Genomic DNA, 25,512 nt, shown 5'->3' with positions numbered 1-25,512 from the left:
TCCCTGGACGCAACATACTTATAGCTGCTCTGCCATTGGCTATTACTGTACCAAGCATCTTCCTGGAGTCCCATTGGGTAAGAGTGTGTCTGTGTGTGTTGCTATAAATGTGGCTATGTAGTATCCTTGTCATTCGCCCTTTGGGTCAGGAGGCATTCCGAAAGTTATACGTCAATGAGAATCACCCAGAAAAAAAGTGTTCACCAGTCGGGCGATCGCTCACTATGCTGATGTTTACCATGGACATTTTCGACGGTTTGTTAAAAGCCGACAAAAGCAAACGTCCTTGGATCAGTTCTTTACAAAACGCCAAGCAAAAACCACTTCTGACAGAGAGCATGAACTAAAGAGGCCAAAAAACGATGAGGATGTAGTTAAAAGTTAAATGACCATCATTTTTACTCTGTACTCTATTCTTTGTTTTTTACATGATGCACAGCTCTCATTTATTGTGCAATAATCTAATTATAACATGTACTTGTTTAATATTTTGATGCATTTTTGTTCTTCAGAAAACATTTATGACTGAATTTTGACGGGGCTTGGAACGGATTAGGGCATTTACATTGAAAATGCGTCTCCACTTACAACATTTTCTCGTTAATAAATTTCTTCCAGAACCAATTAATTCCGGAAGGAGAAGTGCCACTATCTTACCACAGAAAATAAAAACATAAGTTAAGATACCGTGCGCTATAATATTTATCCTCTAGATGGCGGGATTTAACCGCACACCGACACCAACATTTTGCCTTTATCTGCAGCCAACAGGGTGCGCATTTCAACACACGCCTGATGCCTCATTTACGATAATCATTGCGCATATGTAAGTTTAAACCCAGCGTTGAATTTATGCCCAGCTCCCTGCCAGGGGCTGGAAAAATCTTTATTTGCCATTAAGTATGTGTCTTTGATACCATTAAAATTATTATACTGGTCTGTGAGCTTCATTGACGAGTAGAGAAGGTATGACTTTCACTTTCTCTAAAATTTGAGATTCACTCCGCTGTTATGCCATCCAGTCGTTAATTTTCAGTGTCCCCTCATGTTGTGCCAACATGTCTGATTATATTAAAATAAAGTGGCCCAAATTTCAAATTTCCACCATAGCTTTGCTGAATCAGAGACGGGTCGACAATAAAAAAAACAATGACTCCTAAATGATGATAAATGTGACAGTTTATCAAATTGCCGATGATTACGACCAATGTCTGGTTGATTTATGCACATTGTGTCAACACACACACATTGAAAGCTTACATGTCTCCAAGACATCATCTCTACTGTAAGCTAATGTTATATTATTAATTATCATTTTATGTTTGAGCATCATATTATTTCATGTTAAGCATACCTAAATTATATTCTGTTGTTTAATAATTGCTTAGACATGTTTTTATGTTGATAGGTTCTGATTGGCTGTTAAAGAGAAGCAGGAAGTGATTTTAGTTACGAGAGTTGTGTTCTCGAACGTGCTGCGGTGCAGACATCTTTCTTTTTTCCCCTTTCAATAAACTGCATGAAAGGATTCCATCTCTCCTTTTGTCATTCGTAAAGAAGAGCTATCCACGAAAAACAACGAACCCCTCAACTTACATGATATTACAAAGTCACATTTATTCGTTCTGCGTTACGTTTGAGTTACTGTTCTTTCACCAAAAATAACTGTGGGTTGTGGGATTCACACACCTGTTTCTATTAGTTTTCAACTAAATAAGCCGATGGTTCACACAAAGTAATCAGATTTGTGAGTAAACGAAGAAAAGATCATTTCAGAATACATGCTTTTGGTGATTTTTTTTTTTTAGGCTGTGATGCTGAATGAGAGTATGAATGTCACTTATGAGTTTTACATTTATTCGATTGTAGACACAAACATGGTACTGTATTGCGGCCCATTGTATCTGCACTATACAACCACAATAAAGGCTTTCTGTTGTATTCTATATGTTCCTTGGCTCAGTGAGGGTTAGAAAACAAGTCTAGGGAGACCTGCTTGTGTGTCTGGGTTTCTTGCGATGAGCAACACAGTTCAATATATACAACCCACCTTGGGGTAGGGAAAAATCAAATTGGAGGGGTACAGGCCACCCAAAAACTGAGGTAGTTCCACAAGGGGTGTGGCAGAGTTGTTGATGCTCAGGTATGCTAGCCGGGCGCCGTCCAAGGACCACCAGTGGGCAGCATAAGACAGTAGCACCTCTTCTGTTTGGTTTCAAAACACGTATACAATAAAAATACATATCAAAGGCTTTTATAAGAATGACATCTTGATGATGTGCTCGCCGGAATGTGTAAATCCCACCCTCGTAGGTCCAGTCGGAGAGCCCGTTCACCACACTGTGCCGGTCGCCAGTGGATGTGAGACGCACGGCTTGGCTGGTCACACTGGGCTTGTAGTAGATGTCTCCATCAAATACAAAAGCCTGGCAATGATACACACAAACAAAATCCTTTCTCTAAGACGGTACAGTTACAGGTTTTGTAGCTGGCTGCGGGAACAAAGGAGGGAGCGGAACAACATCCAAGAGGGAATGAAGCACTTGGCAGCACACATGCGGTTAGTTCCAGTCAATACATCTTTACTTGCCACGGTGAACATGATGAGTGTGACTCGCTCCATTACAGCAAAGTAGCTATTTTAAACATACAACAAGGCGGCTGTAGGAAGTAGGAATAGTTGTTACGATTGTATAGTTGTCAGTGTTTTTATGTGATGTATTCTGTTGTATTATTGTTTTATATTAAATGTTTGTTACGGCTGCAGCTGTTGTGAACGCGCCATATAAGTAAAGATGCTTGCATGTATAAACTTGAGTTCACGGCGGCTTTACTTTAGGATATTTCATACACAAGGTAACTCAATGTACGTCACTGAATTCAAAGTACAACATTTAAAAGCAGTTGTAAATCAAAGTGTTGAGGACATTCAAAAGCAAAGGAATAAAAAGCAGCTTACTAACATGACTCAGAACTTACAATGCAACAAGATAATTTAAAAAAATGCTTTGAATGACCTTCATCGTAGACAAGGGAAAAGAGCATCATTTTTAAACCTGGATTTAAAAGCATTTACACATTATTCACTCATATTTTTCACTCGTATAATAAAGGATAGCAGCAAATCAACTGCTTTTATGGGTGATTTTGTGGAGGTGAATGATATAATCGTACAATTACGATAGTGGGGACAATTTGACCTGAGAACAGATTTCTATTCCCATGATTTATTTCTGGTGCTTGAAAAATGCTATCGTGTTAAGAATTGATTGACACTGCAGTCACATTGCCAGAAATTCCATTGATATCGGACAACTGAGGCCTGATTAGGTTTTTCTCTTTTCTACTGCTCACACAGCAATAACATATCGCTAAATTCTGAGACACGGAAGGAAAACTAATCATCAGCCTTGTAGTGTAAACTCAGCCTGAGGTGATGCAAATGACAGAATCAGTGCCTGCCTCACCAGTTGGTTCCCTGAAGGCCCCCAGGAAGCGTACTGCAACCCATCCTTCTCCTTCACCGGTGGCCTAAGTTCCAGCAGATCCCTGCAACACACATGAAACATCGCACATGATGCATTCACGAGGGACCAGTATCCTTTAGAAAAGACCTCCATGGTTCGTCTGCACCCTGCCCTGGAAGATGCTGTTATGCCTAAGCAAGATGCAGAGAGGGGGAAACAAAAAGAGAGAGAATGGCGTTGGTTCATGCAGGGTTGCAACATCTCCGATCCTTTTTTTTTGGCTTCACTGCCTTCAGGACAAGCCTCCCCAGTATCACCGGGCGATGATCTGCTTCACAGCTCCTCCTTGAGTCCTTTCCAGAACAGTTCCCCTGGAGGACCACCTGCCCCTTTTTACTCACATTATGGTGAAAATGATGCTCAGGCAGTGGAATCTGAGGAGAGAACACTAATGAATGAATGTATGTCTGACGCAAGCACGAGGCTCTGATCGGATGAGAGGAGTTGCTCAGTCTGCACGTCCGCCGGCATGCAGCCCATGCATTAGCATTCAGGATTCCACCTACCCAGTGGCCACACTGTAGATAGCATAGGTGGCTGTGAAGGACTGAGAGAACACCTGAAAGAGGTAGAGCATATCATGCATACGTACTGTTTGTGGGGAGGCTGCCCATATCCCCCCCCCCCCCCAAAAAAAACACAAACCCGCAAATGGAAAATAATGTCATTCAGCAGACACGTTTGATTTTCTTCTGATTAGAAACTGATAATAGAAATACAGCACAGCGGTATCCATCCATAATCCGCTTATCCTCATGAGGATCGTGGGGGTGCTGAAGTCTATCCTAGCTGTCTTCGGGCAGTAGGAGGGTACATACTGAACTGGTTTCCAGCCAATCGCAAGACACACATAGACGAACAACCATTCGCGCTCACAATCACACCCCAGGGACAATTTAGAGGCTTCCATTAACCTGCCATGCATATTTTTGGAATGTGGGAGGAAACCGGAGTACCCGGAGAAAACCCACGCAGGCATGAAGAGAACATGCAAATTAAGGCCGGAACTGGAATCTAACCCAACACCTCTGTACTGTGAGGCAGACATGCTAACCAGTCAACTATAGTGCCTCCAATTGCATGCAGCAATATTATTTGTTATTGCTCTAGAGTAGACAGATGTTAACATCAGGGCATTTGAGAGTGGAAAGTTAGTCTACCGGTACATTGGTTTCAATCAACTGATATTTCACAGCAGATACGCAAAATTACATTATTTTTCAATTGTAATATCACAGTAAGATTCATAAGGATTTCATTAAAACACTGTATTGTACCGTACATTGCCTTGATAGTCAAAGGTAGCTAGCTAGCTAACTGCATGTCGCAGATGTACTGCTAAACACTGATACGAACGAGGGCATTCAAGTTTGGGGGAAAGCCACTCATGCTAGAGACAAAGTGTGTGTGTGTGTGTGTGTTTTAATCAAGCCCCAAAAAAACAGGAAACATTCCATTTTTATCCATGTGTCTTGTTTTCCAAACCTATACTGTGCCCTTTCCTTATACAAATGTGGAGGGATTACTTGGGAATTTTTTTTTCGTTTTCATCCCCCCCAAAAAAAAATTGGAGTGCTGTCAGGCTTCCAGTTCTGTCTCCCACTGTCATTGCTTTTTAATGTCTCTTGGACAGGTTGTAGTTAGTAAGTGAATTTTGTTGCTCTGTACTCATGGCATGTAAAATGACAAGAAATTTGACTCTATTCCATTGTCGAAAAACAGTTTCATATCTCTCTTCACACTATCCAGTGGGACATAGTTCTCTGTCTTTGCACGTTTTCAGCTACTATCTTCAAAGAGATACGATGTCTTTGGAAACAAATCTCTGTATTGTCTTTACACGGTTAGTAAAGAGAAATTCCAAAAAAACAAAGCAGTAAAAACAAATTATCACGACATACTTTGGTCTCATTGTTACTGTTCTATTGTTCTGAGGTTGTTAGGTTTGAAAAGAAGAACGAATACAAGACTTGATTTAGATTCATTAGGCGAAGTTTCATCCTCATTACATCATGATGTAAATCAGGTCTGAATACAAAAACATTGTATCACAGGAGTACTCTGAGGTACAAATGAGAAATAAAGTGGTGATAAAAAAAAGAAAAAAAAAAAAGAACAGAAAAAAAAGTTCTTTGTCCACACTGCAGGCAACAATCTTCACAGTGAAATCTGTGGTGGCTGGCAATGTCGTTTTATTTGTGTGTGCGCGTGTGTGTGCGTGTGTGTGTGTGTCTGTCTGTTTTTGACTGTCTATGTGAATGTGTAGGCTGCAATTGATCACAGCATCACCTGATGAATTTGAGGTTACGCATAGATTCTGACAGTCTTTTTTTTCCACAAGGCTGAAAGGAGACAAATTGCCCACTGGCATTAGAAAGCTTTCTGGAAAACAAGTCCCGAAAGAAATTAAACGTCTCATCCTTTACAAAGCACTCTTTAAGAAAGGATATTGGTTTTGTCCCTTTGTCGACGGGTGTGGACTGACGCAGGGTGAAGGCGGCAGGGATAAAGGAAGGTCAATTCTGAAGCTGGTGAGGGGAACTTGGAAAAGAATTGAGCTAACGTAAACAAGCATGAGGTAGTCCGGCTGGATATCAAATTCAAACAAAACAAAAATGCTACAAGAAAGTGCACTGAGAAACGTGTACTGCACCATCGCGTCCAAATATTTGAAGAAACAGTCAAAATTCATGGATGTGGTCTTGAAATGGGTGAGGACTTGTGCTGCATTTTATGAATTATTCTAAGTCATTGCATTTATTTTCCTTTTATTATATTTAAATATTAGAATACATTGAACTTAAGGTTCACAAGCTTACTGTGCATCGGCACGTAACTGCTCCAGTTTGGAGACCTAAGGGCCACATACTCAGGGATCTTGTTCTGCCAGCACATACTGTATCTATAAGAAGGATTGTTTGAACTCACATAAACTCAATATGGATGATATGGCCTTAATAGAGAATGTGTAGCTATTCTGTCACCCAAACAACGGGAATGTAAAGCTGTATAAATTGTCGCCTGTGATTCAAACGGTCTCTCATACTGGCCAGGCTGCGTGCTTTATACTTTTGCTTCGATCCTAAAATAAACGAAAGTAAAAATCTTTCTTGAAGTAGCTATTTCTCCATATCATGATATTTCCGAATGAACACTACATGAAACTGAGTGTTTTATTAGGGCCCTAGCACATGAGGTACAAAGGCCCTCTTGGAATTGCTGTTTATTATTATTTATTCGTACTTAGCCGTGACCCTGGTGATAAGCCATTAGGAGAATTGATGTATGAATGGATTTTAGTACTTATGAATGGACCACCATACTGAAAACTAGCGCCGCAGGATTATTCAAATTGTAATCCTGATCACGATTTTGGTTGCCACGATTAGATTAACATAATCATTGACGAGATTTGCATTTCAAATGTGGGCTCTGCTGCATATTTAATCAAGCACTTTCTTAACCAGTGGTCAGCCAACCACACGAGGTTCAACAGATGCTTAAGGCTTCATTAGCTGCCTAAATAAGCGAGCGCACCCTGCAGGGGAAGCCGAAAATCACTCAGTGGCCTGATGAGAGTGAGTTCCACTATATAGTCATGTGATAAAAATGACTGTGGCTGCTATGTGTATTGTTATAAGCTTTGCATGCTTTAAAAAAAAAAATCAACAAATAAAATGGCACCTTTCCAGGTGCTGTTCAACCCTTTGATAATTCAGTGGTCTGAGACCTCTTCATGATGACTGTTAAATCCATTGAAATGCAGCCCGGTAAGGCTGAGTAAATGCAAGGGAGTAAACACTCCATGGTTCAGTGGAACTAGATTGAAAAAGAAATAAGTCGGGAGGGAGGTCAGGCGTTTACCTTAACCCAAGAACAAGGTAGCAGCCTTGCCTGGCTGAAAGTGCTTGTATAAGGGCGGACGTTCCTCTGTGATGAACTGTCAATACATTTCGGGTATCTATGCATTTTGTACCGCTTATCCTGTTGACGGGCATGGGTGAGCTGGAGTACCCCAGCAGACTTTGGTCGAGAGGCTGGGTACACCCTGGATTAGTCGTCAGTCAATTGCAGGGCACATATGGACAAACAATGACGTTCACACCAATTGATTTGACTTACTTAACTTCAATGTGTGATGTTGAAACACAGCAGAGATTGTATCCTTTTTGCTATTCATCCCACCCCCCCGTCCACGTACGGGCATCTGCAGCAGAGTAGCACGGCTCCTTTAGAATCTATTCATCCCAAAGGTCTTTGTGCTCAGCTGTGCGTAAGACTCCCAGAACCGCCCCCCCCGACCCTCTTTTTTACTTTGTATTTGATTTTCATCTCATTTTCAAATTCTCTGTCCTCCCTCCAACCTCTTTTGAGGGTATTTTTCTCCAATGATTCCTCCCCAATTCCCACGTGGCTGAACTCTTTGACTGGCTTCCAAAACCTATTTATTGTTCCCCAGCAGGCATCTCTGACAGCCTAATAGAAAAAGGGACTTTCCACACGGCTTCTTCAATTGTTTCTCTCTGCTGCAGTGCAACTCAGTGAGAACCTCTGCCACTCTCAAACGATAATCTCTGTGATGGATTTTAACCGGCCGGTGTATCTAGTCACGGAATCCCATTTCCTCCAAGCCAATCAGCACTGCCACAACCTCCCCAATTCCTCCACCGCTACTTACTCTCTCCTCTTGCTCACGGTAGGGCTGCTGCAAACTGCACCAGTCAGCATAAATTGCCCCGAGATAGAAAGAAAAAAAAAGTGAGTGAGGGAGATGAAGCAGTGGCGAAAGGAATCGGATTGTGGGGGAGTTGTGGTTTGTGAAAAGACAGAGGGTGGGCTCATGCTCTAAGTCATGAATGTATGATTCAACTTTGGCAGGTCAGTCGCCCCCCCCCCCCCGATCCCGTCTTTGATCATCTTACAATGAAGCCATATGTAAATGAGCGTGGCCTGAGCCGAACGATATCAAAGGAGGTCTGCATCCAAATTCATTTTCAATCGCGTTTGTCCTCATTAGGGTCGCAGGTGAGCACTTTGGGCGAGAGATGGCAGAGGTCAGACAAAGCAAAGGTGTAAAAACACCCAAATCTATTTTGATTCAAAGGTATGGAAATTTTAGTCGGTGGCCCGGTGGGCCAGTGGTTAGCGCGTCGACCTCACAGTGCAGAGGTTCAATTCCAGCTCCGGCCTCCCTGTGTGGAGTTTGCATGTTCTCCCCGTGCCTGTGTGGGTTTTCTCCGGGTACTCCGGTTTCCTCCCACATTCCAAAAACATGCATGACAGGCTGATTGAACACTCTAAATTGTCCCTAGGTGTGAGTGTGAATGGTTGTTCGTCTGTGTGTGCCCTGCGATTGGCTGGCAACCGGTTCAGGGTGTCCCCCGCCTACTGCCCGAAGACAGCTGGGATAGGCTCCAGCACCCCTCGCGACCCTTGTGAGGATAAAGCGGCTCGGAAAATGGATGGATGGATGGAAATTTTAGTCTTTAATATTGACGTCGCTAAGTATTCCCCAGTAAATCACAAAACAACCTTCACATTCACAATCACCCACACTAATCACAAACCTATGGACAATTTGGAGTCTCAGTGAACCTAACATGTGGGAGAACGCCCACACAAGCACAGGGAGAAGAGCTGAACTGCCAAAATTTGAAACCTCAGATCTAGGAGGCAGATTGATGAACCAATAATCCACCATGGTGCCATTTATGAACATACCGTTGTCTGAATAATTAATTTGCAAAGGGTGGAATGATGAGCACTGTAGGCTCATTACATCGACAAACAAAGAGAATATGAAACAGTCGCAGAATCAGTGGGAAACCTACACAGAGGTAATAGCACTCAAGTCCTGGTTTCGGTAAAAACGCACAAAGAAGTTCGTGCTGGCATTGGTTCCCTCCAAACTTATTTTTATTTGCTTGTAAATTACAGCTTGTCTGTCGATTGAGGAACACATCAGGCAGTTCGCAAAGATACTTAAAGATCGGTGCTGTCAACCCCCCACCCCCATGTTCATCTGAGACTACAGACCCATGCCATTCAAAGCAGCTTTTCATTTGGACCTCCCCACTGAAACAGACGGCCAGTTCCATTGCCTTCATCTCCTTTATACCCCCTCCTGCTCACCCATTCCCAACAGCCCCCCCCCCCCCCCAAAAAAAATCTTTCATCCCTTCTCACTAGCCTGCCATGTGTTGGCTTAAATACTGAGCTCCCCGCGTGCTCTCCCAGTCACTTGGTGTCGGTTTTATCGAGCCGAAGAGCGCTGCAGTATGGCTGGAGCACTTCTTTTGTGTTCACACCATCTCAATCATCTTTTAAGATGTCAGCATCTATTGCAGGAATGGAGAACCTGTTTGATGTGGCTCACCATGCTAGTCTTAAAGTAAATAAAAGCTTAGAGCAACTGTGATAAAAAGCCCCAGAACAATTACTGTACTCTGAAATGCTCATATAATATACAGTGAAATAATAAACATTAGTTTGTTTACAGGACCTTGGGTACTAAAATGGCCTCTGATCAGAATAAGTTTCCCAAATGATTCACAGTCACAAATTGCCTGCGTTTTATGTGTGCTGGTGAAAAATGCCTGTCATTTAGACACAAACGAAACTTGCACACTCTGGAAAGTAAGAAAAATTTAGTCACCGGCACTTGAATCACCATTTACACAAAACGATACAGTGCATGAGTAGTTCAAATACATACCAGACAGATGGCCAATGCTAATTTGCTGAAAATCTCTGCCTTCGTTATATTGCGTTGGCACAGCATGGTTGAGAATTATGGCAACTCGACAAAAACAAGCAACTCTAATTTAATTTCACAAGAGCATGGCCAAATGTCCTGTGTTCAATTAAGTTCCTGCCCCGAAGATATTCATCGGCAAATTTTCTGAATTAGTCACAGTGCCAACTAGTGGTGACAAGAAATGCATAACATATACATCGATTGTACTGGGGCTCACCGACTCCGGTCCTCGAGGCCCCCTATTGTACATGTTTTTTGATGTTTCCCTCCAACAGAAGCTGATTGAAATGATCAGCTCATCAAGAATCTCTGCAAAAGCTGGATAACGATCCTGATTATTTCAATATGGTGTGTTGGAAGAGGGAGACATCTAAAACATGCAGTATAGGGGCCCTTGAGGAGCGGATGTGTGATCCATGTGTTTCCAGTACAGTACAAGGATCTACAGGGGGTCCTTGGTTTACAACGGTGTTGCGTTGCACTTCTACAGTGGTGACTTGACCTGAATTTGTGCATAATTTGGAACACAAATAGATTATTGTTATCCTACCCCAGAGCAGAGGTAGAGTTATAGTTATAGTAAACACTCTATTTGGATGAAAAACAGTTTGAGGACATGAAATACAAAGCAATTAAAATGAATAACATCAAGTACGGCAATAACTGAATATGCCTTCTTGCTTCGCATGGCGACGTATTCTAAGCCGGGGTAGGCATGTTGATTTTAAACAGTGAAACATATTTAACATGATGAGGGAAAAAAAATGTGAGGTGTGTGTTTACTCTTCTAATATTGTCCGACAATATCTCTTCGAACAAGCGAGTTCCTTCTCCCAAATGAGAAATCTGTCATTGTACCAAGAGCGACCTGTGGGAGGCAGCATGGTGCCACACGGCATCCAAACGGCCATAAAACACAAAATTGAAGAAGAAATAGAAGCTAGGCTAACTGTTAGCTTACCTAGTAACTACCTTAAAATTCAAACTCTTCTGCTTGTCATTTTCATTGCATTGAATGACATATACAAACACACAACAAAAACAGTTTCTCGCCTATTTGTTTTTGTCAAAGTCACTCTTCGAACACCCCACACCGCAGGATAATCGCTCATCTATTAAAGAGCTTGACGAGGGAGCAAAAAAACTCAAAATTGTTGCCCGACTGTCCTGCTGTGGGTACCCTGCTTTTATACTACTGCATAAACTCGTTCATTGCACGAATTTCATAACCTCGTCGTAAACCGAGGACCCTCTGGATTGGATTTTTATCAATTCAGGTGGATAGAACATGACTGTTAAGACTGGCTTGTGACTATCAACATTAAATTGTCCTAACTTTCCAGGAGGTCAGATCGCCATCAAATATTATGTGGTAGGATCGTGTCAAGGTTTGCTATCGCCTGCATGTTCACAATTATTCAGTGGTGTCCACCAAAATAGAATTTTACAAACTTCAGAGGGACCAATTTCCTTCTACTCCTTTAAACGCACTCCTCCTACTGTACGGCCCAAATTTTGCAAGCTTCGACAGACGTGGGGATGAAAGGGCTCATTCGCTCCTTGCTGCTTTAACTCACCGGCTTAATGTTGTAAGCCAGGAGCACAAAGCTCCTGTCTGCAGAAACTTGGAATTTGGTGGTGGTCAGGTCCTGAAAAACATACATACACACACAGAAATAAACAGCACACAAATGATTTATGAGAAAAGTAGGATTCTATCGTTGAGATGAATGATTTTGGTCCCATTTATTGCAGCGGTGCAGCTCCCCTCGGCTGAGTCCTTTTGTTTTCTTTTCAAGTGTTTACTGTTTTCTTTTATTCATGCAGTGGTTATCTATGTTTGGAGGGAGCTGCGGTTCAAGTGGATTGTGTAACTTTTAAATTGCCAATATTTGTTTTTAGGCTACCAGAATACATTATATATTATTATTATTATTATAGCAGACATTGAGGAAAATTTGCAATATTGCTTTACCGGTATATGTTTTGTTTTGTTTTGACTGTTGCAAATATCATAAGAATTCCTCTTTACAATAACTCATGTGCACATTAATGATTACAAAAAATTGTGGGCGGTCAATTTTATATATCTAAAACAAACATATATGTTTTTGTTTTGTTTCATCATCAATTTCTCTTCTCTAATTTTTTGCTGGCTCTTTCCTCCAAACCTTGACATGACTTTTAGTGTCTCTGCTACAGTGCTCTGTCAAAGTCCACCATTAGCTTTGTTGTCTTGAAAACATCTTTCACAGCGGTCATTTTGACACAGGAAAACAGCAAACAGTAGGACATTACACTGGTGTGGTTATCGTGTAGCTTGAGATACTTTAAGCCTATTTTGTGTTTACTGGTTGCACTGAATCATCATTAAACCGTCTCAAAACAACACATCTAATGGTGGCCCTTGTGCTCAATACTTTGTTTTCATTTATTTGGGGAGACCCAATTACACCTCTTGGTGCACACCATATCCCAACACACTTCATCTTGAGCCTGACAACGGCAGCCTGCAGTGACCCACATACTGTGAGGATGCTTGTGTCGCACACAGGCGGCTAGGAGTGATGATGCCCATGCTGGGGGGAAAAAAAAATTCTCTTTGAAATAACAGAGTAGAAAAAGGAGCTATATTCTGTCACGCCGCCAAAGCATATTATGCTCTGACTGCAAGGGTGTAACATCAGTGATTAGGCATATGCAGCGTTAGTGACAATCATATGACAGGGTTTGTCTGACATAAATGGAACTTTTAAGACCCACAAACCGAACTAAATGGTGTTTGTCATTGTCGAGCAAACGCATCTCGATGAGCTATTGGCCCACTGTATCCCACAGTTCTTATTTGTCTTCATAAAGCACATTTTGTCATAAAATAGATTACCGGTAGTTTTCATGTCATTTGTAATTGAAGTTAAGTGTATGACATTAATCAAAAGTTCAGTGCCATGACGCTGGTCAAATCACAATTAGCCTTTACACACATTACATCCAGTTTTCCTTCATCTGGCAGTCAAGACAAATGTGCGCTCTCACCAGTGAAGTGTTGTCCAGCAGGGTGGTCATCAGGTTGTTGTTGAGGCTGAATGACAGGACGTGTCCCTCTCTGGTGCGCAGGACAACTTCGTTTTCTGCCAATATAACAGGGGTCATATTAGGGAAAATTGACTTTTGAGTTACTTGTGAGTTGTATACAAATAGGTGAGTCTATGCTGTAGCTGTAGCAACTATGAAATACAAAATGGAAGTCAAGTCAAAAATGTTCTTTACAATAATAATACAGTGTGTGTTATGAGGCCCCACTAGTTTAAACACAGTATTCTTATTAATATTACTTTTGTCGAATATGAATTAAGCGGCACAATCCATCCGTTTTTTTATCCATCCCAGGGGGCGGCCATTTTGGCTCTTGCTCTCAACTAAAAATGATGTCACACCTGCTCAGGGGTAATAAAGTCCGATCTCATTCTTGATGCTTGAGATATTTGGACAAAAGCATGTCACAGGTATGTTATCAAGACACAGTTTAAAAAAAAAAAAAAAAAAAAAAAAAAAGGAGCATAATAAGTCCCCCTCAAAGACAGTTTGAAGAAAAATACGAAGCCTACATCTATGTGCAAGCCATCTTCAGGTTATTGAAAATTCTCTCTCTCTCTCTCTCTCTCTCTCTCTCTCTCTCTAGGCAGGAAGAAAAAAAAAGAGTGAGCTATGATCCAGCTACCTCTACAATTTTGTGTTAATACCATTCAAAATCAATAGGAGACGAGTCAACTCACTTTAGCTCAAGACATCAAAGGTCCCAAAATAACTAATCAATATAGTACTTTAGTGACCCATGAACACTTACAGGGTGCCTAAGAGTGGACCTGGATCCAATTCAATAGGAAGGAGACAAGTATGTCCTGCGTTGTTCTTTCTTGCCTGTGTGGCCTCCTTTTGTCGACTTCACTTGTGACTTCACATTTGATTTCTTGCTAGTGATGTGGCTGATCCAACAATCCGCACTGTGCGCCGGATTGAAAGGAAACGCACTGCCGAATAGAAAGACAGATCCTTACCCGTTAACCAGGCCACGCAGGGGTCGTGACCTTTGAACTCTTCCCTCTCCAGGTCTTCCAGAGTGAAAAGGGAGCGGCGTAACAAGTATGATTCATCTGAAGATGGAAGCCGGAAAGAAGAATTAGTCCAAGTGCATTGTTTATTTTATAGTTAATGGTTAACATTTTTTTTATACTTGTGTGATAATGAAGACTGTCAGAAAACTAGATCAGTGAGGGGAATCACCAAGAATTGTGTATGTTTTAACATACACTTGTTTTAAACCATGGGTGTCCAAGTCAAGGCCCGGGGGGCCAGATCTGGCCCGCCACATCATTTTTTTGGCCCGCAAAAGCAATTCAAGCATGTCAACTTCGATGATGCATGCTAAAGTCTGAACCAAAACTTAAAACTCTCATACATAATGTCATAATTACAATGCTTAAACAATCCATTATTCTTGACCGATGATTCTTGACTTCGACTGTCAAAACTAGTTACCCATCTATTCGAAGCTCGCCGAGTTTGGAATATGCGGGGGTAGTTCAACATTTATATGGTTTCACAAAATTCACAGACGTAATGGCCCTCCAAGGGAAACCGAAACTACAATGTGGCCCATGACAAAAATAAGTTTGACACCCCCGTTTTAAATGTGAAAAAACTACTCCAAACCTTCAGTTTTAATTGGTGACAGTTTGATGCTAGAAACAGAATTTCCATTATTTCCTTTGCATCTTTCTTACCAGGGGTGAGGACGATGACGGAGAGAATGACTAATGACATGACAGCCAGGATCACCATCATGGCGATTCCGATGCCCTTCCAATTCCGCGGTGGCCCATCTGAGCTCCCCAGCTCCTGTCCCGAAAAAGGATGACAAGCAAATGAATGTGCCCGTTTATACGGCTTCACTTTCACATTGGAGTAACAATGTCTTCTTTCAAATCAATTCCATGTCCATATCAAAGATGAATTCCCCTGTTATGAGATCAGACTTTCAAATGCTGCTGCAGCTGCTTTTTTTTGTCGGAGCGATCACTTTCAATCACAGTGCACTTCATTTAGCTTAACTGACTGATGGGCAAAGTGGTGCAGCTTAAAACAAAGTGTGACGTGTGTGGTGTGCTTGGAATTTTGATGAAGCTGGATTTATTAAACCCCGTTCCCCCCGGATATTGCTCGGGAATGCTGAGTGATGCTGTTGCCTTGAGGACTGGAACACATGGTTAAACATGGCAGCACATCAATCCCGAGAGATGCTTTGGGTAAAGGCAATTGACTGAAGTTTCTCGATAGGGAAGTTTTAAGATCAATGAATAAAATGACATGTACTGTAATTGGTTTCTGAGATGATAGAGAATATCAAGGATTTCCCCACCCTCAGGGAATCATCGAACAGGATTTGTTTTGAAGGGGGCATATAGCACATATAGCTGCGATTTTGGAATGCCTGCCCACCAAACATATGCCAAATTCAACAACCAAGTAAATATTTTGTAATCGGCTTTTTTCTTAAAATGTGTCTGTGAGCGAGTCATTCTGCACTTCAGCCCCATTATCATCAAATTGTGGTGCAAATTTACCTTTCGTTACTCTATCGCTTTGATGTTGGCACTTGCGCCATTGAGTGAAAATGTCATTCCCAGTCGACATCATTTGACAAAATGCTCCCCCCCACCTCCATTGAGATGGATTTTCACCTAATTCATATTCCACAAACGCGATATTAATCAGGATGCTATGTTTAGACTAGCGGGTGTGCACAAAACATTGTAAAGAGACTTTTTTACTTGACTTCCCATTTAAATGGCCAAGTGAGACGTCTCGTTTCTCAGCAAAAGCCAATAAAGCTAAAAGGAGAGCACATCTCACATCTCTACAAGGTTGCAGTCATCACATTTAAGCTGCTTGCTAGTCATCATTAGTCACAATTAAAGACAACGGTGCGCCGTAGGCAGGCGCTGTTGCATTTTATCACAATGAATGGCTGACACTGCTGGCTGGAGTTCAATCATCCGGTGGCCGTTAAACTCAGCATTCATCACGCCTCACCCACCCTCGCCGCTCAGTGCCAGCAATGTGGACAGCCAGGCCGGAAACAAAGAGTAAAACAGACTGCGGCCCCTCCTCGCTCTTTGGGGCGCACCAGCTCTATTTTTGAATCACGAATAATGACCACATGAGCATAAATAGTGCCAACGAATGTGCTTCCAAGGAATATAACACTTCATTAACATACAATTACATCAAGAAGCACACTGTACAGTCATCATATGATAATCATAATGCTTATTCAGCACCGTGTGCATGACTGGTGCTAGGATTGAATCCATCTGCCAAAAGTGCAGTTACTGAAAAGCACTGACAATCACCTGCAAAGGGCTTACATCTTTAGATATTGATCCATATATTTTACTGCATAGTGGCATTTGCAATTCTGTAGTGACTCTATGATTATACAGTAGTCTGTACGATACCTCTTTCAGTCCTGCCAGTAAATATACCACAGCCAAAAACAAATATGAAAAATAGCTACCATAGGATGAAAAGGCTGCTGAGAGAGAGCGCAAGGACAATCTTTTTTTTTTTTTTTTTTTTTAAGCCATTGTTTGTTTGGTAGGGACTCAGTTGTAAAATTAATCAAGCAAATGAGAAAGAATTCTCTACTACTTGGATGTCTCAACTAGTTTGCTGGCTAAAGATCTGAACATCCGCAATGGAACAACTCCATGGGTCAGCATTATTACTCAATACAACAGAGGGACTGAATCAAGATCAGAGCAATACGAGAGAGACTCTTCCCTTAAAAGGTGATTAAAAAGAAGAATTAATCTGTTGTTGATTTTCACCATGCTCGATCAAGATAATTCATTTAGGTAAAAGCCCATCCATCCCAAAATTCTCGGCCCCAATTTCAAGTTTATATCACAATGCTGATCATAGCACTTAACAATCAAGATGGGCCCATTTGGGTTTGGTAGAAATGTTAATTGAGTGTTCAGGAAGCACTTCATACGGATGGGAGGGAGTAATCATCTACAGCCGTAATTACTTCTGTGATGGGCTGCTGATGCTCCTCCAATCGCCATTCATTCATTCATTACACAGGTTGTATGAGGGGCTTATTCTTCCACACTAAACTTATCCCAGCACACTCTAAAAAACTCTGGGGTAAAACTAACACAAATTGGTTGAAATAGTTAACACAGTGTGACTTCCAAAAGGGACCATGCCAAAGATGGGTTATTAATACTGTACTCAGCGCATTGCCTTGAGGATTTGACCCAACCAACACCCAGGGTCAAGATTTTGATCCAACAAGGATTAAAACCGGAGTTAAAGCTACCAAGAAATGGATTAGCACATTATCAGTATAGCTCTGATTAAAAACAAAACAGGGTGTTTACCAACAATTTCTAAGAAGGGGGTGAAACTTCTTTTCTCCAAGTCACTCGCTTGTTATGCTTTTGTATGAGTTTTTACACAAGATGACCTTCCTCACACAACTCCACTGATGCATGACAGCAGATTTTAGGGCGCTTAAAAGTAGAAAAAGATCCATCCATCCATCCATCGCTCACATTTGCCCTCATTTGGGCCATTTGACTTCACATAAGAGAAAAGAACAATGAACTTAGGAGACATGATTTTGGAATGTGGGAGGCACACAGGGTACTCGGAGATTATGAGGAGAACCCCGAACCTCCAGAAAGAAAGTAGAAGTAAATCCCACCTGTGAAATGTTTCCGCATGACTGAGTTGTACTTTCACACTCAACCTCTAATTACTCAATATCAAGGCTGAAGCATGTTCCCACATGCACCCCCCTCCCCCATCACACATAGGCACATACGTGAAATTAAGATTACGTCACAATTAAAACATCCTTAAGGGTACAAAATAGTCTCTCATCTGGGGAAACACGTGGATTTGGATGAGCAGAAAATGAGTCCCCGGAGTGAAGAGAGATTTTGTGGGCACCTTGGCATACGTGAGATAAATGCGTCATGAAAAGTGCTGGCTCAAGCTGTACGTGACAATTGAGCGAAGGGAGGATCTTAATCAAAATGCTGATGCACCAAACTCGTTCTGATGAGAGCTTCAACACGCAGACCTTCTACTACGAATAGAAGGAACTTGTTTACATTTCTTATTAGGTGTTTTCATTTTATTTAACATTTAAAAGGTCAAGCCATTTTTTTTTGTTTTTTATGCAGAGCAACAGAGTTTTTTTTTTTTATTCGACTTCCTGGACATATCCCTTCTTGCTCGGCAAAATTTGAGGGAAACAATCGTTGAGTCTTCACGCTTGTGTCACAAGTGTGTGTTCTAAGAGTTGTACAATCCTGAATTAAATCATAAAGTTCAACTCTTGGCTTAGGCCCTCATATGTAAAGTTCCTCCTACAGTCAACAAAAATGCCAGTTAGGTCCACTTAAGGCTCTAAATTACTCATAATTGTGAATGAAATGAATCTTAAGCGCCTTGCTCTTGACTGGCGACCATTCCAGGGTGTACCCCGTCAAGTTTAGCTGGGATAGGTTCCAGCTCACCCGCGACTCTGAGAACAACGGCTGTAGAAAATGGAGGGATGGATGGAAGAACCTCTTGCTAAGGGTTTTTGCTAAGCAGAATTGGCTGGGCACAATGAATTAGCATACCCTATGTTTCCATGGAGACGGGTAAAGAGGAAGCACATAGAGAGCTGGCAGTAACAACAAAAAAGTCACTAACAGACCGCTAATGGATTGAGTACAGAATGAAATTTCACAATTGCATCACAAGCACTGTATCGCATGTAAAAGTAGCAATGCCATACACAAGATGTTGCTGTTTCAAAAGTTCACTTTACGAACACAATTCCAGCTGATCGGTTCCCTTAAACAGTTCATCCAACAATTCAGATTGTATTGATCGTGCACAGACTCCCATCCGCACTTAAGCGCTACAAAGCAGACCATGCACGTTCCAGGCACTGTGAAGATTTCATAAATTAGACTCAAGAGACCTTCTTTAACTCCATCTTCTGTGTCTTTGAGGCATCGTGACTCTGCCGATAAATCACATGAAGAGGAGTAGTGCAGGCAGTTGGGGGATACTGTTTTTGGATTTGCATATGCACCAAAAAAAAAAAAAATCCTTCTCCACATCAGTCAAAGATGTTAGATAAGTTATTTAAGAAGGATGCCTACATCAGGGCTTCCGTGGCAGATATGCAGCCCACGGTATTTCCTACATGGCCCTGACTTTAATGATGCACTGTAATTGCACACAAGGGAAAGCTGTAGATTAGCAAGTAGCCCACGTATGTATCACCTTGTCAATATCTTGCTTAGAGCAGAGGTCGTCATTCAAACAGGCTGTAAGTTTGTACCGGTTGGGATAACCCAAGCCCCTCACTTAATGAGATACAGCAGCGGCGTCATATTGATTCACATCTCTGCAAGTCTTTTATTACATCAACAAGACCGTCAGAGCACCATCTTGCCATCGCTCTGTGTTGTAACAGTCACCGTGTCGAGAAACGGAGTGTCACTAACTTGGCTGATTGTATTTTTTGCGGGTCCTAGAGTTTTTTTTTTTTTTTAATTTACGCAACAGTGGTTCTCACAAGCTGATGTTCTTTTGCTGCATACTTTATTAACAATATTACTGGGGAAAACTTTCCCGACTACATCAGCGGCAACCAATAAAACAAAAGCAACATAAAGTAGAACGCAGACCTCTGTCACAGCCAAAGAGTCCGAAACATGGCATCTGGGCATATTTGATGAAAATAATCTTGAGACAGGGCAGGCCTCTCACACAGGCTAATTTCAACAGGACACCAAATAGGGTGTGTAAAGTTTATCAGAATTCTCCATCCTTAGAGTACTTTGACAGATGTGTTATCAAGATATCTAAGAAATGTTTGAAATGGAGGTGATGAAAAGCATGTCTCCTTTATAAAGGTAATTATTGCAACCTCACCTTGTTCGATGAGGAGATAAGTGACATTTTATAACGCAGTGATGTGACCTTTGTTGAAAAAAAACACGCATTCATATTGACAGTGGCTGGCTGTGGTGTGAAATGTTGCAACTTCTGCCAACGATGTGCTGTCAGTGAGCCCGGTGAGAGACAATAAAGCAGCAGAACTATTCCTCGGGTGCTGCACTCAAGTTTGCCTGAGATGTCATCACATCAAAGTAAAAGCACAGAAAGTTCTCGTGTGACTTCGCAACAGACCTCGCCGGGCTCTGCATGGCATTACATCTCATTGTTTCAAACCCTTTTCTCCACTGGGACCACTCTGCACTGATCTCACCAGCAGAAGGGAAAGAGTCCGCTTGATCATACAGAATGTGGTAATTCGTCCACTTCGCGAGCTTTAGCATTTATGCACTTGCAGCATTAGAAAATTGAGCTTGGCAATTCATTACATTTTTATCCTTTGTTAATCAACTTACAGGAAATTAACCAAACTTTGGCTAGTCCTTAAATACAGCCACTGTGATGTCATAAATAAAAAACGTTATTATGATGTTATAATTACAAAGTGTATTTTTTTTTGTTTGAGCTAGTTAGGTAGGTATGTAGGTAGGTAGGTAGTAACCAATTTACACACACAAAAAAAAAAAATCTATGTGGTGGATTAAAAAAAATTGATACTGTTCCAATCTGCATACATTAGTACCAAATGGGGCAGTGATCATCTAGCAAATCAAAGCTGCGGTTGGAAAAAAAAATGTGTGCAGCAGATGGCATCCACTGTAATGTGCAATGTCTGCAGGGAGCCACTCTGGTTATGAATTGGGTTGAAATCAGCCATCAATATAATTACTCCGGTCTCAGAGTTTAGCACAAACATGAGTGACCTTTGGTGCATTGCACTGCAGCGTTAATGACCCTTCGTGAATGTTATCAAAAGAACTACAAGAAGGAGACCAGCATCATGAGGAGCTTTTATGGAGTCACTTTAAATTTCAGCTCTGAGCTAACTGTGTGTAACGGTTTTGAAGAAAAATGAAGAATTTCAAAGTGAATTAAATCAGTCAAAAATGATTTTTAAACGTGTCTCTCTCACACACACACACACACACACACACACACACACACACAGAACTGCAAGTAAATAACCATCAATTGACCCCCCCCCGCCCCAAGAACTTGATTTACTATCTTACCTTCTTTTTTCTTTTTTAAAATTAGTATTCATGGATAACTTTTTGTTTTATTTCAGAATGAAAAATATGATTTTGGTTCGAGTTTTTAAATGCCATCATTGTGGAAGTCTTGTCCAAACATTTTAGTAACTTCCAGAGATGCTGCAACAGGGCAGGCAACCCAGGCAATTTCCTGGGATCCTGAGCCGCAGGAGGCCCCGAGAGACTGCTGACATTAACCTCGATCAATTACAAAGCACTGCAATACAATGTGTCACTGTTTGGTAATCTAGTTGTTGCTGCCTGGTGGCTGCTTTCTAGTAAGGGGCAGCGCGAGAGATGGTGCTGGAAATTCTATTGGTCGAAATCAGTGATAAAACTGCACTGTAAAAAACACAACTTGTATTTTGGGGGGCTAAAATGTCATCTAAATTGGGACAACTTTAAAATATGAATTATTGACATTTTCAGCAACAATGTTAGTTAGCACAACAAAGCGAGCAAGTTGTTTGCTCCAAAACTATTACTGTAGCTGCATATTTTTTCCATGTATTTTTAAGTTGGGGGAAACAGTTCACCACATTCTAATCATATGCAACCAATGTTTTCCAGCCTAGATGTTGTAACTAATTTTACAAATCTTCACAAATGTTCAAAATGCGTTTCACTGTCTCCAAGCATGTTCTGACTAACACACAAATGCATTTACTTTTTATTGCTAATGAACGTCACTGTTCACCCTGTGAAATAGTAAAACAATTCAGTAAGTAAAACATGAGTATACTGTAATATCAAACGTGAGTTCAATAAACGTAGTTATTGACAACTACACAATGATGTTTTTGGAACACCCTGTATCATATTCACATTGTAATATCTGCTGTTTTAATACATGAATGCCATTATTCGTTTTGGTTGTATAGTAATGATTTAATAACTATTTGCACATTAAAAAAAATGTTGGCCCTAAATAAATGGCTACTTTCAGCAGTTGAGCAAATAACGGTTTTCAGCCGCAGAGGAACGGATATTTAAAATTTTTGCAGTAAGAGAGACAAATTAATAAATGGGGCACACAGACACCATTCAAGGTACCAATGAGGGGATTCATTTACTCCACCAAAGCAAAAACGGCTGTTATCGATGCAAATAAAAACGACATGAGCACATCGTCTGCACCACATGCAGTGTGTGGAAAAGGATCACGTTAATTGCAACAAAGTCTGATTCGATACTCATCCTCTTGTGGTCATTCACGAGGAACTATCGAGCGCACAACCGAGGTCGGAAGATTTCACACTCGCAAGCACACAAATAAAGACACGTACCAGCTCGGTAGTCATGTTTTGTTGAGTTGTGGCAATCATCGTGTTGTCGTAATCCAACAAAGATCTGCAGCCTCTCTGTGTTTGTGCGCGTGTTCGCAAAAACCGCCGAGCATCTGCACTGTCTCCGCTTCTTGCAAGTTTGTCCTCATCGGGTTGGTGGTGCTACCTCCTTCGCCCCTCCTTACTCTCCCCACCTCCCTCATGCGGTTGACTGTCATGGTTTTGTTCTGTCCGTGTTTTGTTTTCCGCACCAGTTGGAGTGGAGGGCGTGCCTCTTCAGCGGTGCACCTGTTTCTCGTTCCCAATCGAGCCTTGCTTAGTTTTTAAGGACGATCAAATTTCCACGCTATGGTCGGATTATTGACTTTACTTGCTGTTATGATCAAGAGATATTTTCTAGACTTCATGTTCACAGTCACCCCTTTTCTGATAGTTGCTTGTTTTTAAAAGTATTGTTTTCCAATTATTCTGGTCTGATTTCTTGTGTTTGGGCGGCCCAGTGGGCCAGTGGTTAGCGCGTCAACCTCACAGTGCAGAGGTACCGGGTTCAATTCCAGCTCCGGCCTCCCTGTGTGGAGTTTGCATGTTCTCCCCGTGCCTGCGTGGGTTTTCTCTGGGTACTCTGGTTTCCTCCCACATTCCAAAAACATGCATGGCAGGCTGATTGAACACTCCAAATTGAGGTGTGAGTGTGAGTGCGGATGGTTGTTCGTCATCGTTGTGTGCCCTGCGATTGGCTGGCAACAGGTTCAGGGTGTTCTCCGCCTACTGCCCAAAGACAGCTGGAATAGGCTCGAGCACCCCCGTGACCCTTGTGAGGATAAAGCGGATCAGAAAATGAATGAATGAATGAATGAATGTGTTTGGGCTTTTGCCATTTGGTGTAGTTGTCAAATTTACCGTGCCGTTTGCATGCGCTTTATGTTCATATTTGGTTTTCCTGGCTCTTTGTCGCCAATGATTTCTATTTATACATTGTCAGTCCTTAATTGTTCTATAAATATGTTTCGTAGTTTATCTGTGTCTGCGTTTGTGGGATCCGCGTTTCCGAACTGTCAGACTCTTGAATTTCCACAATCCAATGAAAGACTTGATCGGCGCAAAGATTAATCATAGAGTGGTCAGTTGTATTTTTAAACCAGACAGTTGAGTGGCAGTCTCATAGCCAATAATGACATCCATATTTAGTCTAACTGTGGAGTACTGATCTAATATTTGCTCATTTTGACAACAGTATACCATCAGTGTTTAAGGGGTCCTCGTTTTATGACACAGTTCCGGTAACCCAAATTTGTAGGCTATGTTGCGGGAATGCGCCGTAGGCTATCCCCTCACTAACCCAAGCAGTCGAAAATGGACATTACGGTAAATATTGGCATGAAAAACACTAAGGTCATGATGAATACACAACAAATAAAAGGACTAAGTATGACAGTAAGTGAGAGTGCCTTCTTGTGCCACGTGACAGCCACAGTCGATCACTAATGTACACTAATGCACTCGGAAAGTCAGAACTACAGTAAATATTCATAACACCTTGAAGCCGCGCATATAAAACATCCAAATAAAAGGCAGTAAATGAGCTGGCCTTACACTGCTGCTGCACAAATTAGCTCATTGCTGTCATGAGGTGCATGATCATGATGACGGGGGACCAAAAAAGCAGGGAGGCAGGGTGTACTGAACAAAATGTATAAACAAAAACATTTACAGGGGCACATTGGACAAGCTAAATCAATAACAAAGTCCTAAAAAATACAAAAGCTTATGACAGTCATACAAAGATAGGACCTCAAGTGGTCGGCTTGGCAGTCCTTTTAAGTTAAAATAACTAATGACCAACAGGTGTGACGCTGGAGGAGAAGCCCTTCATTGCCACCTGTTGGTCACAAACTGAACAAAACCATGACAGTAAACTACAAAACAAAACCTAATCTAAACAGAATCATGACAGTACCCCTCCCCAAAGGGACAGATCCCAGAAGTCCCAAAGTCACACAGTGGTGTTTGCAGGATGTGCGGCGCCAGAACTGGGTTGGGCCATGCACCACCGGAACAAGAAAGCTCTTTGGCCGCAGGCTGTGCACTGCCTGAACAGGAACAGGTGGCAGCCACAGGATGTGCGACACAGGAATGGGTGGCAGCTGCAGGCCGTGCGCCACACGAACGGATGGCGGCTGCAGGCCATGCAGCGCCGGAACAAAGATTAGTGGTGGCTGCAGGCCATGTGCCACCGGAACAGGTACGGGTAGCAGCCGCAGGATGTGCGTCGCCTGAACTGGGACGGGTGGTTACCGCAGGACATGTGCCAATGGGATCTGGTCCTGCAGGGTCCATTTTTGGTCAGAATCTTCTGTCATGAGTTCCGAAGGCAGTGGACCAAATAAGAAAGGAGGCAGGAGAAGCGGGGTGTACTTGAACAAAATACATGAACAGAAACACTCACAGGGGCACACTGGAAAAACTCAATCCATAACACAAAGTCATGAAAAGCCCAAACTCAAAATAACAAAAAAACAACCCCATGACAGTAACACAACAATGCGACCCAGAGCGGTCGGCGTAGCTGTCCTTTTAACTGAAAAGAACTAATGACATGATGACCAACAGATGCGAGTTGGAGGATAAGCCCTCCAATGCCATCTGTTGGTCACAAACGGAACAAAACAGTAAATTATGAAATAAAACCAAATCCATCTATTCATACATTTTCT

The 25,512-nt window shown here is 41.8% G+C and overlaps 1 protein-coding gene across 4 annotated transcripts in view; it reads right to left on the bottom strand.

Annotated features, from left to right (window-relative positions):
• LOC109513347 (inactive dipeptidyl peptidase 10) overlaps window positions 1-23,057 on the bottom strand; it is a 43,278-nt gene extending 20,221 nt beyond the window's left edge. For 3 of the 4 annotated variants that reach the window (XR_002167732.1, XR_002167736.1, XM_019865748.1), the window contains exons 1-9: window positions 22,799-23,057; window positions 15,069-15,183; window positions 14,343-14,438; window positions 13,321-13,415; window positions 11,862-11,933; window positions 4,034-4,086; window positions 3,468-3,549; window positions 2,306-2,426; window positions 2,051-2,205 (exon numbers count right to left, since the gene is read on the bottom strand). Coding sequence is in view for 1 of the 4 variants with exons in the window: in XM_019865748.1 (XP_019721307.1) it covers window positions 2,051-2,205; window positions 2,306-2,426; window positions 3,468-3,549; window positions 4,034-4,086; window positions 11,862-11,933; window positions 13,321-13,415; window positions 14,343-14,438; window positions 15,069-15,183; window positions 22,799-22,837 (828 nt within the window). In the remaining 3 variants the exon portion in view is untranslated. Of the gene's footprint in view, window positions 1-2,050; window positions 2,206-2,305; window positions 2,427-3,467; window positions 3,550-4,033; window positions 4,087-11,861; window positions 11,934-13,320; window positions 13,416-14,131; window positions 14,306-14,342; window positions 14,439-15,068; window positions 15,184-22,798 lie in introns of those variants that run through there. The other variant, XR_002167738.1, reaches the window with a different exon arrangement.
• Between the last annotated feature and the right edge of the window lie 2,455 nt (window positions 23,058-25,512).

This window comes from Hippocampus comes, unplaced genomic scaffold (genome assembly GCF_001891065.2).
Source record: "Hippocampus comes isolate QL1 unplaced genomic scaffold, H_comes_QL1_v1.1 scaffold409, whole genome shotgun sequence".
Taxonomy (NCBI): domain Eukaryota; kingdom Metazoa; phylum Chordata; class Actinopteri; order Syngnathiformes; family Syngnathidae; genus Hippocampus; species Hippocampus comes.
The sequence above is the reverse complement of the archived record's forward strand: the minus strand, read 5'-3'. Positions and strand labels throughout refer to the sequence as shown.